Source organism: Cydia splendana, chromosome 6 (genome assembly GCF_910591565.1).
Source record: "Cydia splendana chromosome 6, ilCydSple1.2, whole genome shotgun sequence".
Lineage (NCBI taxonomy): Eukaryota > Metazoa > Arthropoda > Insecta > Lepidoptera > Tortricidae > Cydia > Cydia splendana.
The window spans coordinates 2,013,485-2,032,708 of NC_085965.1; the positions used below are offsets into that span (position 1 = coordinate 2,013,485).

The window sequence follows — 19,224 nt, forward strand, 5'->3', positions numbered from 1 at the left end:
GACTCGTAACCCCAACTAGCCAAGAAAGTAACAGACAATCAACCCCAACCAGCCAGGAAGATAACAGACTCGTAACCCCAACTAGGCAAGAAAGTAACAGACAATCAACCCCAACTAGCCGAGAAACTAACAGACCCGCAACCCCAACTAGCCAAGAAAGTAACAGACAATCAACCCCAACTAGCCAAGAATGTAACAGCCTGCTACCCCGTCTTGACAATGAAAAAGACCTGCAACCCCAACTCGCCAAAAAAAAACCGGCCCGGGCAGTTGCAATAGTTCCTCCAATGCGTCGTGAAACCTCTCCTAGTCGACAATTCCCAACTTTTATTCAGCAAGACATCTTAGGCTCTAGTTTGCAAGAAATCTTAGTCCCTCAAGAGATACCGCACCCTCGTAGCCTTCGACAAGAGATAACGCACCCTCGTAGCCTTCGACAAGAGATAACGCACCCTCGTAGCCTTCGACAAGAGATAACGCACCCTCGTAGCCTTCGACAAGAGATAACGCACCCTCGTAGCCTTCGACAAGAGATAACGCACCCTCGTAGCCTTCGACAAGAGATAACGCACCCTCGTAGCCTTCGACAAGAGTTAACGCACCCTCGTAGCCTTCGACAAGAGATAACGCACCCTCGTAGACTTCGACAAGAGATAACGCACCATCGTAGCCTTCGACAAGAGATAACGCACCCTCGTAGTCTTCGACAAGAGATACCGCACCCTCGTAGCCTTCGACAAGAGATAACGCACCCTCGTAGCCTTCGACAAGAGATAACGCACCCTCGAAGCCTTCGACAAGAGATAACGCACCCACGTAGCCTTCGACAAGAGATAACGCACCCTCGTAGTCTTCGACAAGAGATACCGCACCCTCGTAGCCTTCGACAAGAGATAACGCACCCTCGTAGCCTTCGACAAGAGATAACGCACCCTCGTAGCCTTCGACAAGAGATACCGCACCCTCGTAGCCTTCGACAAGAGATAACGCACCCTCGTAGCCTTCGACAAGAGATAACGCACCCTCGTAGCCTTCGACAAGAGATAACGCACCCTCGTAGCCTTCGACAAGAGATAACGCACCCTCGTAGTCTTCGACAAGAGATACCGCACCCTCGTAGCCTTCGACAAGAGATAACGCACCCTCGTAGCCTTCGACAAGAGATAACGCACCCTCGTAGCCTTCGACAAGAGATAACGCACCCTCGTAGCCGTCGACAAGAGATAACCCCTCCTCCTAGCCGTCGACAAGAGATACCGCACCCTCGTAGTCTTCGACAAGAGATACCACCTCCTCCTAGCCGTCGACAAGAGATAACGCACCCTCGTAGCCTTCGACAAGAGATAACGCACCCTCGTAGCCTTCGACAAGAGATAACGCACCCTCGTAGCCGTCGACAAGAGATAATCCCTCCTCCTAGCCGTCGACAAGAGATACCGCACCCTCGTAGTCTTCGACAAGAGATACCACCTCCTCCTAGCCGTCGGCAAGAGATAACCCCCCCTCCTAACCCACGACCTGAGATACCGCCCCCTCCTAACCCACGACCTGAGATACCGCCCCCTCCTCCCTAACCTACGACAAGAGATACCGCCCCCCTCGTCCCTAACCCACGACAAGAGATACCACCCCCATCTACCCATCGCCAAAAATAATTCAGATTAAATTTGCTAATGTTATTTTAAAATTTATACGATTTACGAAGCTTATTGTAAATAGTTTCCAATGCCTTCCAACGAAACCTTAAGCCGGATTCACATTTGTCTGACGTGTCGTGCAGGGCTTGGAACCGGTTTAGTTTTGATCCCGAAATAGCCCAATATTTTTAATTATTTTAAGCTCTTTACGTAGGACTGAATCCGTCCGTCCGAATAAAAATGAAATAATAAACCAAAGAACGTAATAATACCGGTATTTTTTTTTGTATGAAGAAAAAACCGGTTCTGAATCTTGGTGTCGTGTTGTGTCATGATCGTGACGCATCAGAACGTTAATCGGTTTCATACATTTAATATCGTTGCGTTCACATTTCAGTGATGCACGCTGCGTCAGAGAAATCCGGCTTAACGACTCGGCCACAACATAACGCGACTGGCGACGGCGGCAGCGACAACCGTAGGTGGGAACAAAAGGTCCGATCGCTGTGTCTCGCTCCAACCTATGGTTATCGCTGCCACCGTCGCAAGTCGCTCAATGTCGTGGCCGAGCCGTTAAGCAGTGACGTAGTGTTGGTTTTCGTTATCACCGTTCGGGCAGCAAAATAATTAATGCGTTTAGTTTTGTAAAAAAAATGGCCGCCACTGTTTTTAACCTCTTGGGGTTCAATAGTTATTTGTACAACAAGAGATCAAAGTTTGATATTTCTTCGAGTGCTTATTTTGAGTCCCGTGCAAGCGAAAGATTCTATAATAGATTCACGAGCGTAGCGAGTGGATCTAATTTAGAATCTTGAGCGTAGTAAGGGATTCAAAAGCGCACGAGATGTAAATAACTTTGATCTCGTGTAGTACACAAAATTTTTCACCCTAAGCAGTGAGAACATACCTAGAGGGACAGAGATAATAGAACCCAAGTATATCGAACTTGTATTAGACCCCGCATGTTGAAATGACATTTGACTATAAAGGTCACTTGAATGTCATTTTGTCTCACTCAGTGAGCAAAATCGCATTTTGCTCACTGTTTTTAAGAAGCAAAGTACCCTTGTTCGAGCTGCTGAGGTGAAAAATATTAATTCAAATTTAACTGACAATTATGACGACCTAGTGATCTGGCCTAGTGGGTAGTGACACTAGTGACCCTGCCTATGAAGCCTATGGTCCCGGGTTCGAATCCTGGTAAGGGCATTTAATTGTATGATGATACAGATATTTGTTCCTGAGTCATGGTTGTTTTCTATGTATTACATATCGTTGTCTGAATACCCACAACACAAGCTTTCTTGAGCTTACCGTGGGACTTAGTCAATTTGTGTAAAAATGTCCTATTATAGGACCTATTATTTATTTATCTTGTATGGTGGGCCGCTGGAGGTTAGGGGTATCAATTAACCGAGCAGCAATATATTCTTATTTTAGTAAGCTAAATAGTTGACCAAGAAAGAGTTCTGTTGGTCTGCAATTTCAAGCCAGCAAACATTTCTAAATTAATCAGTTATTAATATCATACTGGGCGGCCTGATTTTTGTATAGTCATATATATATGAGTTATATCATGTTATATTGAATGCCCCATGTTTAATCAAATCCTGCGGCCGTAGCACGGTCGCATTTTTATCGCTTGTCACCATGCCTGTCACGTTCTAACAAGTATGTAACCATGCTGCACCCGCTGGTTATCATTCAGAGGGTCGCCAAAATATTTGATTTTAATCGTCAAAACTCTTAATTGTAAATCGAATCTTTGTAACTGCGGATCCTACTCTAAGCATAGGTCGACATAATCTCGGCCGGTTTTATATTTTACATACTATAGAACATTATTTTTTTGTTAACTAAATAATATTTAAGCTAATATTAGTTACTAACCAATATCAGTAGATCAGAAACTAACGTTCCATTGTTTAAAATACAAAAATACAAATACAAAATTCTTTATTTCATAAAAAACAGTACATATAATTTGAGGGATGGTGTCTCCCGGTAAGCAATATATGCCTGTGTTGGGAGGCACCGCTCTTCCGTTATTATTGTAATGTAACTAATACTAAGCTACACTATTTACAAGTCATAAAACATTTACTACCTATACTATTTACAATTAATAATTATATACTAATTACAAGCAATACATTAATCATAAATTTATAACTATTATTAAGTAACACAAAGACAACAATAAAAATATATGATTAGAAAAAGAACTCAAGCCTGCACGTGTGTGTGTGTGTGTGTGTGTGTGTGTGTGTGTGTGTGTGTGTGTGTGTGTGTGTGTGTGTGTGTGTGTGTGTGTGTGTGTGTGTGTGTGTGTGTGTGTGTGTGTGTGTGTGTGTGTGTGTGTGTGTGTGTGTGTGATGGTACTCATCGTAAAAGGCTCTCTGTTTCCTCATATGTTTTAGTTTTGAGCCATTTGGTTACAGTAGACTTACATTCATGGGATTGTTTAGGGTAAATGTTTAGGATTTTATTTATTTTATTATATATGAAAGCGGATTTTGTATTAAATTGTGAGTTCGCAAAGGTTGTTCTAGTATGAGAAGATTTCGCTACATTAATTAAAGTTCGTTTTGTGTTATAGTTAGGATTGTAGGTAAGGGTCTTGTGTTTTCTTAATATGATCTGTAGAATATAGAGTTTCCTGACTGATAAGAGGTCGCTAATCTGGTATAGTTGTTCTGTCGAGAATCTAAATTTTTTGAAGTACATGACCTTCACTAGGGCCCGCTGTGCACGTTCAAGGTCAATAAATCGAGTCTTGGCTGAACCACCCCAGACAGATATACAGTACGCCAACACAGACTGTACCAGGGATATATAAATTTCATTTAGAATGTTCCGTGATTTAGAGCGGGTCGAGTTAGCTCTACCTGGTACAATATATCTTAGCGTCCTAAAAATCCAGACCAATTTCCTGACTCTACCGATAACTTGGTCGAGGTGTGAGTACCAATTTAGATGCTCGTCAAGAATTACTCCAAGATATTTTATTTGGGACACTTTTTCTATGACTGGGCAGCTGCAGATTGTGGAATCAGTCAGATTGCAAGAGTGGATCCTAAGGCTCATGTCAAAATTTGGTTGTGTGGAATTTGTGATGGAAAAACATATATATTTTGTTTTATTGGCATTTAGTGTCAACAAATTTATCCTTAACCATGTAGAGATTAAAGCCATTCCTGATTCAGCATTGGATTTAGCCTCATTCCATGATTTACCAGTGAAGACGATGGCTGTGTCATCTGCATAGGAGAAGATTTTTGCATGTGGGATGGCCATGTCACAGAGGTCGTTGATGTAAACCAAGAACAGGGTAGGCCCCAAGACACTTCCCTGTGGCACACCATACGACACAGTCTCGTCCTCACTGATAACTTCTCCCAGCTTGACCCGTTGTTTCCTGCCAGAAAGATAGCTTTTAAACAAAGAAAGCGGTGTTCCTCGAACTCCTTTTTTCTCCAGTTTGTGTATAAGCATGGGAATAGAGACGGTGTCAAAAGCCTTTTTTAGATCTAAAAAGACAGTTAAGCACTTGTCGTTACTATCTAGGGTATTCACAGCTAGCGAAGTAAGGGCAGTTATAGCATCTTCAGTCGATTTTCCGTGTCTAAAGCCAAATTGATTTTGCGATAAAATATTAAATTTTGTAAGGTAGCTTAATAATCTAGCATTAAGTATCTTTTCCAAGATCTTCGATATTACAGGTAGCACCGAGATCGGCCTATAGTTGCTGATATCGTCTCTACCCCCACCCTTATACACAGGAGTGGTTAAAGATTGTTTTAATGACTTTGGGAATATTCCTAAGTTAAAACTAAGATTTGCCAGGTGAGTTATTATAGGAACTAACTCTTGGGCTGCATACTTTAAAAACTTCGTAGGTACGTTGTCCCATCCCGGCGCACTACTGGATTTGAGATTTCTTAGAGTATTATAGACTTCGTCATGGCTTACTGGTAATAGAACAAAGGATCCAGGCTGTATAGGAAGGCTGCTGAGGAACCCATTTAGGTCGTCGTCAGAGTTAGGCGGGATTTGTTGGGCAAGATGTTTTCCAATGTTAACAAAATACTTATTTATATGATGAACTGACTCTGAAACAGTTGATTTAATATTTAGTAACGCAGTTTGAGGTTTATTTGATGTATTAGTATAGGTTAGATTTTTAATGTTGGTCCATAGTAATTTATTATTGTTTATTGAATTAGCTAGTAATTCACGTTCATATTTTCTTTTTAGTTTTTTAACAAGGTTATTACAGTAATTCCTGTAGCGCATGTAAGTTATTTTTAAGACTTCGTTATAAGGTTCGTTATTTAATTTTAGCTGTAGCTTATTACGGTTACGTATACAGCGTAATATACCGGGAGATATCCAGGGTTTAATGATACGTTTTGTGCTAGGTATGGTAGTAGAGGTAGTGTTCGCTTTTAATGTTTCACTTAGTGTTTTTATTAAACGGTCAGTTAAGATGTCAGGGTCTTCACAAAACATAAATTCCGATAAAGCTTTTTCTTTTAAGTATTTCAAGGCGTTTTCATAGTTTATGGAAGTTTTTGTTTTATTTACTACATGTAGAGTTTTAGTTTTTGACAATGAAAGAAAAGTTGTATAGTGATCGGTTGTACTTGATTTAATGATGGCTATGGTAGAGGAATATTTAACGTTGTTAATTTTTAGAATAAAATGGTCTAAACAATTTTTTCCCCTAGTAGGTTTCATGTGTCCAGCCATAAGCCCAAATATGGATAACATATTTAAATAATTTATTCTGTTTTTGTACTCATGCGAAGGTTCTATCAGTTTCGGTCTTATGTTAATGTTGATATCCCCGGTGATTATGAGGTTATTGCCCGGTTTTAGGGTTTCTAAATGACATTTTAGAGAGTCGATGAAAACTTCTGCATTTGTAGTTGAGGGCGATCGATAAATACATAAAATAGTGTTATTAAGTACATCCAGCTGTAGACAAGACGCCTGAGTCAATTTTATTTCTTTGACCTTGTGTTTTAAAACACTCTTTACGTAAACAACGACTCCGTCGTTTTGATTCAGCTGGCATGTTGTAAAGTAGGAGTCATAGTCCATAAGCTGCGGTAATGGTTTGTTAGGGTTTAATCTGCATTCAGTGAGAACAATTACATCTGATAATGTTGTAAGGCCAGATAGAGTGATAATAAAATCGTCAAAGTTGCAATAGATGCTCCTTATATTCTGTGAAATTATAGTGAAGTCGTCTTTTTTTAATTGTATATGTTTCATTAAGTCCCCAGTGCTCTCACACTCTATAGTACGAGCAATTTTAATATCGTCTATATTTGTAATAGTTTGGAGTGTATCACTCATTGTATTTCAGAGAGAGTAAGCACGTCAATGATAATAAAGTGTTATGTATATTCAAATAGAAATTATATGTACACAATGTGTAATATATTATTATAAATATCCCATCTATTTGTAAGCGTAAGTGTAGAATATTTATGTATCGGGGCAAAATGTATGACCAGAGGGAAAGCGAGTTAATAGTAATCATTTTTGAAGTACCATTTGGTGAGTAAGTGTGTAGCATTTTGTGTATACATGTGTGTACGTGTAGAAGTACTGGTGTGTGTAAGTTTTGAGTATTACTGGAGAGAAACAGCGCAGGCGATAGAGTAAGAATTGACTTTAGATGCAATCTCAATAGTAACGTACAATGATGCAAGCCGTAGTAGTATTCACAATCGGTTAGTCATTCTTGTAATAGTCGGTGAACTTGTTCTTCGGAGTTAATTAAGATAATAGGTGAGTCGTCAGTCTTACGCACATATACTTTGCCATACGACGTCCAGCAGTGCTTGTAGTCTTTAGATTTCTTGAGATCACGTGCCAAAAAGTGTAGTCTGGAGCCCTTAGCGGTGAGGTGTTCAGAGATAAATACCTGGACGTCCTCGTTCGTAAAATTGTTCGTTTAATATTGTGTACTCTCCTTTCTTATAATAAAATCACTTTTACTCATTTTGGGTTTCTTTTTTTCTACTCTCTTAAGTCTCAACGTTCTTTATAAATGAAAAAATAATGTTCTAAAATCTTAATTAACATTTGAAAAAATTACTCTCGGACTTAGGAGGATATTTTTTGATGCATGAATCATTTAATTTTATAATGCAAAGAAAGATAAGATAGAGATAAAATTTATTTCATTGTAAAATATAAAACAATCATAAGACGCTTCAATAGTACTTAAATACTGTTAATATACAAACATGGTTTAGAAAAGTAAACATAAAAAATTGTGAGTAAAAACTAAAACTGACTCTAAAATATTTCAGATGCATATTATCCAGGACAGCGAAAAATACTTAACAAAAAGAACATGTGTCCGTGACTAGGCGCTGCGTATTTTGAGAATTCGACTTTTTCTTGGATGGTGAAATAAAATCCGAAATTTAACCTTCTTACTCTTATAATTCTAAAAGCTTAATAGTTCGAGTTCAATACCTACTAACACGGATCCGCGTTCCGGCATTCAAGAGGTTAATCTACGTGTACATGATTCGAGGATATTGGGGTAGAGGGGGTCAATATGACGTGACGTAGGGTGACGAAGGCGTATATCGAGCTCCGTATTGGCCGCGATATGTGTGACGTGACATACGCAACTGAGTCGCTCCGATCAGAGATGTCGCTGTGGGTCTCGTACATGTTAGGCCTAGCTCAGTGCTGAATTCCGTAGCCGCTTATTACTTTTGGTATAAGTATTTTAGGGTTCCTTAGACAACTTTTTTTATTAGGGTTCCGTACCCAAAGGGTAAAACGGGACCCTATTACTAAGACTCCGCTGTCCGTCCGTCCGTCCGTCCGTCCGTCCGTCCGTCTGTCACCAGGCTGTATCTCACGAACCGTGATAGCTAGACAGTTGAAATTTTCACAGATGATGTATTTCTGTTGCCGCTATAACAACAAATACTAAAAACAGAATAAAATAAAGATTTAAGTGGGGCTCCCATACAACAAACGTGATTTTTGACCGAAGTTAAGCAACGTCGGGCGGGGTCAGTACTTGGATGGGTGACCGTTTTTTTTGCCGTTTTTTGTATTATGGTACGGAACCCTTCGTGCGCGAGTCCGACTCGCACTTGCCCGGTTTTTTATTGTTAACTGAACGATTTTCCTTTTCTCACCTGATGGAAACCGACAGCAGAGCCTAAGGCTGCATTTCCACGTGCGAGGATGCGTAGCGAGAAATGTGTTTATTAAGAACGTATATATATTTTTACCAGAACTGCGCTAAGCGAGCATAGGTAAATTAAATGAACTGATTCTAATGGCTCTTAACATACACATCCCCTCGCTCCACATCCTTGCACATCTCTGGTGGAAACGTAGCCTAAGGTGTTGGTTGTGCTTTGATTCAGTCACAGGCTGTATATTCACTCTTGCATTTAAGATACCTAACCTAGCCCGTATCGATCAGAGCATAAAGACAATCACATTTCATCAAACATCCATAGCATAGCATTTATTCAGCAAATAGGCCACAGGGGCACTTTTACATGACAAAATTTTTACAAGTAATAAAAATAACCAAAAATTACAAAATACAATTGCAAATATGGAATCAATAAAATATTAGAACAGAAATACATCATCTGTGATAATTTCAACTGTCTAGCTATCACGATTCATGAGATACAGCCTGGTGACAGACAGACGGACAGACGGATAGTGGAGTCTTAGTAATAGGGTCCCGTTTTTACCCTTTGGGTACGGAACCCTAAAAACGATCATCTCTTAGTAGTTCATACGAGAAATGACGAGGTACGTCACTTCGTGTGAAGAAGTGGTATGTACAGGACGTCTGACGATGGAATAGGTAAGTTGGAATTATATCTTGCAATCTGCAGGTCTCAAAATGTTTCAGGGAACTCCGATAGCCACTCACTATATAGGATATGGACTGGCAGTATTCAAGACTGGCATTAATGGCACGCCTAAGCTAGTCTATTTGACCAAGGCCTCCAGTGCCCTAGGCTGGAATCGAACCAGCGTTCTCCGCAATCGTGGCAGATGCCTAAAACCGCTCGGCCACCCGGGTAACAGCGGCATGGGTCGAATCTTTCCCTCATATATGCAATTTCTTAAGGGCTTATGGCGACCTCTATACGACTCATAGTTAGGATGACTGAATAAAGTGGTGTGTGAAGCGTTTAAAAGCTTTATCATAAACAACCTAATGGACTAAAATACTTGATGCGCAGAAGCTAAAATTACAATTTTTCCACAGTCGAAACAAAAGACACGCGCCCACTCGTTCCCGTCGTGCAACTGGCAGAAACGTCAGTTCATACACGAGATGTGCGAGCAGTTCGGCTGCGAGTCTGTCGCGTACGACGCCGAACCGAATCGCAACGTCGTCGCCACCGCCGACAAGGAGAAGGTATGTCTAACACTGCAAGTGCGAGCAGGACAGCAATCTGCAGCGTTGTGTGCTGCAAAACTGTGCGCTGCGTTTATAGTTAACTAATTGCACGTTAGATCGCGTTGTACGGTGTATGCCGGAATTCTACATCGCGCTGTTAAGATTTTTCTTGAAAAAAATGACCCAAAGCATGAACAATATGAAAATTTTGGTTTTCTTTTTAGTGAATTTATTTATGTGTATGATGATGATGATAGTAATTCAGGGAGAAGGAATATCTCTGGACATGCGCAAAATGTGTTAATTTATGAATCGAAGGTCTAATATGGCGTCCTTGTCACTCTCTTAGTGAATGAGCAAGTAAATGAAAAGGTTTTTAAACTGAACTGCTGAAGTAAAGAACTAAATGAATCCGAGCTGAACTAATGAATGAAAGAGTGACATCAAGTGAAGTACTTCATTTCAACCTTTCATTCGCGAACTACTCATGTCTAAATATCTCTTTCTAACACCGAGTGCGAGTGAGACAGTTTCAATAGAACATAGAATAGAACTGAGCGACTCGTTTCTAGTTGACGAATTGCACGCTAGACGGCGTTGTACCATGTAAGCCGGAATCCTGCAATTCCTGCATTGCTGTTAAGTTTTTTCTTGAAAAATGATCCGAAGCATGAACATTTTGCTCTTAGGTGTTGTATTTTTAACCGGATGCCTCGGTTTAGTTAACGAACTTCACGCTAAATGGCGTTGTTCCGCGTACTCGCTTCGCTCGGAACCGATAATTTGCCTAATTATATTTCCTTGTGGCTAGTAATATTATTTGTATCTCCTTTGATTTCACGGGCCTATAAATCCCGGTCTTTTGATAAGCTTGCGTGGGGATATAGATCCAACACGTAGAGGCCCTTTGGAGAGCTTAAATGTCATGTAATATTATTTTTATGAATGTTTCAGTCGTGGCTGCCAGCTATGAGCGTGCTGGAGGTGCTGGCGCGCGAGAACGGCAAGCGGCGCGTGCCCGGCCCCGTGCTGCGCGCGCCGGCCGCCGCCGCCGCCGCCGCCGCCGGCGCGAACAATAAGTCAGTATAAATCATTTATAAACATTTTAGGACTATTTTACAAAGATCGACCTAGTCACAGCAAGCTCAATAACACTTGATGATTTCAATTAAATTATCAATTGGGATCTGGTGCAGTTATTTTTAAACACAATTTCTAATTAATAATTCGGATTTAAAAATAAAAAGTAGGTGAGTTGACTGTGAGTACTGTGACGTCACTGTAGGTACTCGTTTTCATATAAATTCCATATTAGAATATTGTTTTGATAGTTCTAAAAAAGAAGCTGATCAGACTAGTAGGAAAGTAGCCAATTCTAAGATCTGGCCAATTATGGTTCGGGGACAAATGGGAATACACCGTAAATTGGCCAATCGGTCGCTTTTTTTTTAAGTGAAAACTTCTTTAGCGGCGCTGTGCACTTTTTGTGATGGGGGAAAAATGTTAAACTCGAGACAGCGTAACGCGTAACGCTGACGTCATGTGTGACGGACAATGTTATTCACTAAAGAACTTTAGTCATAACGTATCATAATCAGGTCAATTATAAAACTGGATTTTTATATTAAGCAAAAAAGCTCAATGTTCTAATCTTATACGGGCTGAAATACGAGGATCTCACAGTTACATAACATTATATCACTCCAATATAATTCAATAAAGCTACATCTTGATGAAATCTCTAATAAAAGTGAACTCTAGTACTGGTGAATAAAACTCAAAATATCATAACCAAATATATTTAGATGCGAGGTCTGCAAGGTAACTCTACAATTTCTATTTGAATTTAAACAATTAACGCTACAAATTTAAGCTCACTGGCCAGCAATTTCGGAACTAAAGTTTTTCAATAGAATCCGGCTGAATCCGATTTTGCCGGTTGCTTGATCGAATTCTTGACCGGAAGTGAGATATTTGATATTAAAGGTCCCTTTTTTTAGTTTTTCGTGAACCACTCTTAAACGGTGGCTCATAGCCAAAAATGTTCTACTAGATAAGTAATCTGCATAAAATTGCGTACAAGAAAGAATGCGTACAATTTTTCGCTAGGTACAATATTTAAAGAGATATTAACGCGGGAAAGTTAATTATAATCGCTTCTAAGGTCCCTTTTTTTAGTTTTTCGTAAATAACTCGTAATCGGTGGCCAATATCAAAAAATGTTGTTCAAAGTTAATAATCTACACAAAATTTTGTACAAACAAGATTCAATACACTTTTTCGTAGGGACCAATGTTTAAAAAGATAATAAAGAGGGAAAGTTAATTATAATTTCTAAGGTTCCTTGTTTTTATTTTTTCGTTAATAATTTGTAAAGTATGACTCATAGCAAAACAAAATATTATACATAAATAGGTTCTTATAAATATTAATAAACATAAAATTTCCTACAAGAAACATGGCGAACACTTTTCGCTAGGATCAATATTTAATAAGGTATTTATTAAATGCGGAAAGTTAATTATAATCAATTATACACATTATTTAACTTTCCCGCTTTAATAGCTTTTTTTATGTCGATTATTTATTTACAAGAACATTAAGAACCTATTTTGCTATGGGCCACCCTTTACGAGTTATTTACGAAAAACTAAAAATAGGGACCTGGAAATTGATTATTATTAACTTACCCCCTTTAATACCTCATTAAATATTGATCGTAGCGAAAAAGTGTACAGAACCTTTTTTGTGGAAAATTTTATTTTCAATATTTATGTATAATATTGTTTTGCAACGGGCCACCGTTTACGAGTTATTTACGTGAAACTAAAAAAAAGTGACCTGTGAACTGATTGTAATTAACTTTCTTCCTTTAATATCGTTTCAAATATTGATCCTAGAGAAAAGTGTTCAGAATGTTTATTGGAGAAAATTGTATGTAGATAATTTATTCTTACAAACCTATTTTGCTATGGGTCACCGTTTACGAGTTATTTACAAAAAACTAAAAAGGGACTTTAAAATTGATTATAATTAACTTACCCGCTGCTTTGTCTTTTTAAATATTGATCCTAGCGAAAAGTGTTCTGCATGTTTCTTGTAGGAAATTTTATGTTTATTATTTATGTGCAAGATTTATTTTTGCTTTGAGTCATACTTTTCAAATTATTAACGAAAAAGTAAAAACAAGGAATCTTAGAATTTATTATAATAAACTTTCCCTCTTTATTATCTTTTTAAATATTGATCCCTGCTAAAAGTGTACTGAATCTCTATTGTACAAAATTTTGTGTAGATTATTAACGTTTAACAAAGTTTTTTTGATATTAGCCACCGTTTACGAGTTATTTACGAAAAACTAAAAAAGGCGCCTTAGAAGTGATTATAATTAAATTTCCCGAGTTAATATCTCTTTGAATATTGATCCTAGCGAAAAATTGTACGGAATCTTTCTTGTAGACAATTTTATGCAGATTACTTATGTGTAAGAACATTTTTTGCTATGCGCCACCGTTTAGGAGTTATTTACGAAAAACTAAAAAAAGTGACCTTTAATATCAAATATCTCACTTCCGGTCAAGAATTCGATCAAGCAACCGGCAAATTCGGATTCAGTGGGGTCTAATTAGGTTAAAAAACCCGGTTGCCAAAAAGTAATATGATTTGCCAGTCGAATCAAGAAGGAGAGCGATTTTGAATTTTTATGTCTAGTCTAATAGTGCTGCAGACATTTTGGACTAGTCATTGAGTTTTCACTTCTGTCGGCACTCCTGGAGCGCAACCCGTTGTTTTTTTTTTAATGGCGATGGCGGTCCATGGGGTCCCGAATTCTACAGCTTACAGAGCCACTAATGTCTTTGCCCTCACACTAGTAATACGAAACTATTCCCCAGGTCGGGCAGCGGCTGGGCGACGCTAACGTCAACCAACGCGTGGGCGGCGCGCGCGCAGAAGGCCGAGCAACAACAACAACAAACCAAGCCCAAGATAGACTACTTCGACAACCCGCCCGACAACTAGACACGTAATGCACCCTGTATACTGTGGGAAATATTTCTTAGTTGGGTGCACAGACAAGACATCCTCCAGACTGAGCATAGTCGCACTACCCCCTCTGCCACATCAAATTGTCTTTGTGTGACGCCCGTGTCTTTGAACGGACCAATCACGGCTCACCTCGTCCCCCGCACCCCAGTATTTTTGGCAGCATCGGTTTCATGAAATAATTGCTCTAAACTCCGTCTAGAGGATTGGGTCTAGTCTATGGTTGGGTAAATCAACTTTTTTTGTGTTGTTATCCTGTCCCGTTGTCCAAGGGACATTAGTGGCTCACTTTGTTCGAAGAGATGTTGTATACCGTTCTGTCAACATAGTAGATGGCCCATTATGGAAATTGGTTATAAGTACCATAAAAATCCATGTTTCATACATTTAAGTAACATAAAATTAGGATTTCAAGAGTATTTTGTCCCCGTCTAATGAACTTATTTACAAAATGGCGGCCCAAATTGTAATAGTCTGTGAATGTAAAGGGGCCCACAGATTACCAGTTCGCCGGTCGATATCAGACTATCAGTTAAACGTAAAAGGTGACAGTTCCGAACAACTGACAGGCTGATATCGTCCGGCGAACTGGTAATCTGTGGGCCCTTTAAAGGACCTCATACATTCTACGACTCTTCTCTTTCCGCACAGACTATCCTCTGACAGCTAAAGGACCTGACGTTTCGAGCGTGACGTTACGTTCGTGGCCACAGACTGGCAAGGAATTGTATCAACATCTTCTTGCTGCGCGGCTTTTGCGAACTACCCGCACTTGAACTTGATGATTCACTTGTACGCTAGGGTTGTCACTTTGCCTACACACAACACTCACGACACCGATGGTATGTGATGGGATGTTTTTTCACCCTTACATTTGCTAATCACTGGATTGCACGAACACGATATCCCCTGTTATGTGTTTCTGATTTCAATTGCTTCACGTACTTTTCTGCTGTAGTAAAGATGTTCTGTCTGTCAGGTTTGCTACAGTCGGGTCAATCAATTTTGATTTGTTAAAATAATGATTTAAAATAGAATGGAATGAGAAATCTTTTTATAGGCGTCTGGGCGACTCTTGTCTGGTCTGGTCAAGTCTGGTGGTCAGAAAAATTTCTCAATCAGCCTGCAGTCTACCCTAATTACATTTTAAGGTCTTTCAAGATCCCCGGCGAGTTATATTGATATCGATAAAATGATTTATGTATATATTTTTTTTAATAAAATGGAAGTTTCATCCTGACTCACTTGTTAATCTTCCAAAAACTCAACTGCTTATTAGCCAATGACTACTTATTTATTTTCCCCTTATTCATAAACGCGCTATAAACCTCAGCTAATAATCGTTTGTCCTTATCTGTCATTTTGACTTATGTATTTGTAAGAAAGGGATAAAACATAATTTAACTAAATCAGGGCCGTAAAGTTTTATGAATAAGGGGGTTTGTCTCTAATAGGGACTTTTAGGTACCGGTATAAAGCCTGACCAGTAATATATGTGGCGTTTTCAACCAAACGGGTACTTATTGTAGGATAACAATAAGACGTTATTTCCATAAAGATTCAAAATTAAATCAACCTAAACTGAAATATTTTTCAGAAATAATTTAATTTGTTCAAATCAACCTAATCGACAATCGACATTGTTGGTACCTTTTAGTTGAAAACGTCATATGAGTCGCTTAAATTCAAACTCGGGTAAATCCATCTGTCAGATTATGCGATTTTGGTATTAAGAAAAGGTAATAGGGTAGAGATTTGCTGAGAGGGTCGAATGGATTTACCCGAGTTTGAAGTTAAGCGACACATATATGATCACGCGCCATGTTGCGGAATTTCACTGACACTATTTTTTTCATACTATGTATTGTCGCCCTATACATGAGAATAACAGCGCCCTCTTGACAATGATCATATACCTATTACTGGTCAGGCTTTAACTTAATTTTTGGTGAATTATAAATATTTCAGATCTTTAAAATGGAATTTCAGTAATGAAAACTATTTAATGACACTCAACTCAATATAAAATACAAATATATGCATTTTTTTTTACTACATATACCTAATTTAAAAATCTACCGGTACTGTCTCAAATTTTATGTATAATATTATTTGGTGTATTCCCATTTGTCCCCGACGAGCATAGATGGAAATAAATGCATTCATACAAATCATTCCGATCTGTCCTCGCCTCATGTATGGCGGCGGTCACGTGGGGCGGGGACAAATAGGAATACACTAACAGTCTGACAAAAAAGAGTAGAAATTGAAAAGTGGAACCAATTTATATAAGAAAACGGGACGACACTATAGTGTTGCCACTTTTTAATGTCTACTCTTTTTTGTCAGACTGTACTAATTGTGACTTTAAATTTAAGATTTCTACTTTACTTTTTCGCCGGTTGTGACTTGTGAGTATTTTTTATTGATATATTTTGCGATTTTTGCGGTTATTGGGTTATCATTATTATTAAAGTGGTGTTTAATATTAGCAAAGATACATTGCTTGTGTAAGATTGGTATTCTAACTGTCCAATTTCTTGGTCCAATGTGTATTTGCGTCTCACATTTTGCTTAATGAGAGAGTGAGACGCAATGACATTGGACCAAGAAATTGCACAGGTGGAATACCATCCTATTGTGATGACGGTGAACGGTTCCGTAAAGGCCCCAGTACACAATGGGCCATCGCCGGCCACTCCAAGGGACGCAGCCATGCGGTAGAATGAGATAGCAATATCACTTGCTCCCTCTAACGCATAAATGCGTCCCTTGGAGTGGCCGGCGATGGCCCATTGTGTACTGGGGCCTTTTGTTGCGGTAATTTTGGCTGTCAGATGTTGACGTTTGACAGCTTAACCCCGCGTATGCTTAGACACGCCACCATCTGTTTCGGGTGTCAAACTATAGTTTGTATCTTTAGGTATTTAACACATTCATTGCCACCCAGCCAAACAAGATATCCGCGCCAGGTCACAACAATTTCGTCATATAAAGCAGTAGTACTACGATCCCGACTATCGGGTCGTCCGGCCTGGGAACGAAATCAAAAAATACCCGATAGTCGGGTTTTCTGCACTGAATGTGTTAAATAAAAGTAAACAAATAATTAGTACATTTTCGGGTACTTATAACATTTATTGGTTAACCAACCGAATAGAAAACCACCTGGAGCTGTCACTGAACGACCTGACTTTAACCTACATTATTTGATCATGTAATGTTTTCTACCCTCAACTGACTTAAGGAGCCATTTGAGGGTAGATTTTGTTTACTTTTATTTAAATACCTAAAGATACAGACTATAGGCGGCACGTTTTTTTCTGAGAATTTACCTCTCTATTTAAAATAAAACTCTTTCATTTATAGGCCTCATAGGCAGGAGCGCTTTTTCAACGCGCGTTAAAGTGCTTGAATCCGTCCGCACGCTAAATTCGATTTAACGACCAACGCTTAAAGTCGAAAATCCAACAACGCTTGATAAAAAGCGCCACCGCCATCGTATGAAACCATTTGTGTCATTCAAAAGCGTTGTAAAAGCGCTCGTGCGTATGAGCCCTATTATCGTTCTTGTTAGATGACACATTATTATGGAAAGTGCATTATGTAACTAAAGTGTCATTCTATGGAACTTGCTAACTATGTAAACAAACCGCCATATTGACATTGTCACTGAATGATGATTTCAATATGGCGGTTTGTTTACATAGTTAGCAAGTTCCATAGAATGACACTTAACCACAAAAATGCATGTTTGGTTAATTGAAATGCCATAGCCTCCTAAGGCCCACGGTCCTACGTATAGTACTTATACAGTTCAATGAAATTTAAATCATATTCGATTAGAACAGAGTTACTTTTGCTTTGTTTCGTTCAGTTTTTGAACAATGCAAAATCAACTCTATTTCCTACTTTGTAGGTTCAAATTTCTGTGGCAAATTTTGCATTTTTCATTTATATCCCGGCCATACAGCCTTAGGAGGATAGAACAAGGATTTATCTTGACCTACGCGCTGTAATCATGGCAACGAGTGACAAGAATAAGTTAAAATAAGTTAAATAAATTTGGAACTATACCACAGAATAAGTAATAGTACTACTGTACAAAAATGAAATTTCCTACAAAAGCGAAGTTTGACAGCGATTCAGGGACGAATCTTGCTGTCCATTTCTAATGTATGGCACTGTCCCTTCCGGCTATTTAGGGTTGTCAAAATTCAAGTCATCTAATCTGTGGTCCTACACACAAAGGAACGTCAAGTTATGCCAAACCTAATAATTACTTGGAGCAATGCTGAGCTGAACGGAGCCGAGAATGTCCGAAAGGAACAGTTTCAGTATCCTAAATTCGACCATATATTTTGCAGCACAAGGTTTACTTTAAAATAACACCAATTTACTTCCAGCGACCTCATGTTATTAAATAGATGAAACTAGTATTTATCGATAATATCCAGTGCAAATATTTATATTGGTGGAGCGTTCTTAATCTTATGAAAGTTTTGTGACTCCATATTTGTAGTTTATAAATATATTGTAACAATATACGCCGCTTTCAGCCGGCACATGTAACTGTATTAAAGTGTTAAGTATTTGTTATGATGCGTTTTATTTTAACCAAGGATTTTTCGAATGAGCAAATTCCTAATAGCTTGGCTTGGTTATATGTGGCTATTCATAGAGAAGGGTCCTTATGCTTCATCTGCAATAAGAATGTTTCTATTAGAATTTCTGTTCAAAAATGTCAGATGGTAACATCCTTATTGCACTTGAAGCATAAGGACTATTCTGTGGGGGAAAGCCACATAGAAGAAACGTCAGTCTAGGTCCTAAGCCACTGTATAAGTACATAATTATACCGGTGACCAAAAAAAGGTAAGATGTATTTGGATATGTAATTCAGACTACCTACTTCAAAGTGTCAGCTATTATTACATAATATATTAGAGTCTATTTTTTTTAACTACCCAGTATTCTGAACGTTTTGGACTTACCCGAATATATAAGGTCTATGTTAGTTTCATCTGTCCATCTCCCTAAAGAGCCTATCAAACTTTATTTGCAATAATCAAATGAAAATCAATTTTGTATACATAACAAAATATGTATTTAAAAGCCTTTCTT

General features: G+C 38.7%; 1 protein-coding gene across 1 annotated transcript in view; it reads left to right on the top strand.

Moving 5' to 3' along the window:
• The window catches only part of LOC134791256 (protein shuttle craft), a 36,719-nt gene extending 22,160 nt beyond the window's left edge, over positions 1-14,559 (top strand). Inside the window, exons 16-18 of the mRNA XM_063762238.1 lie at positions 9,922-10,074; positions 11,011-11,135; positions 13,950-14,559. Coding sequence (XP_063618308.1) covers positions 9,922-10,074; positions 11,011-11,135; positions 13,950-14,076 — 405 coding nt within the window. The 3' untranslated portion in view covers positions 14,077-14,559. The remainder of the gene's footprint in view (positions 1-9,921; positions 10,075-11,010; positions 11,136-13,949) is intronic.
• The last annotated feature ends 4,665 nt before the right edge of the window (positions 14,560-19,224 follow it).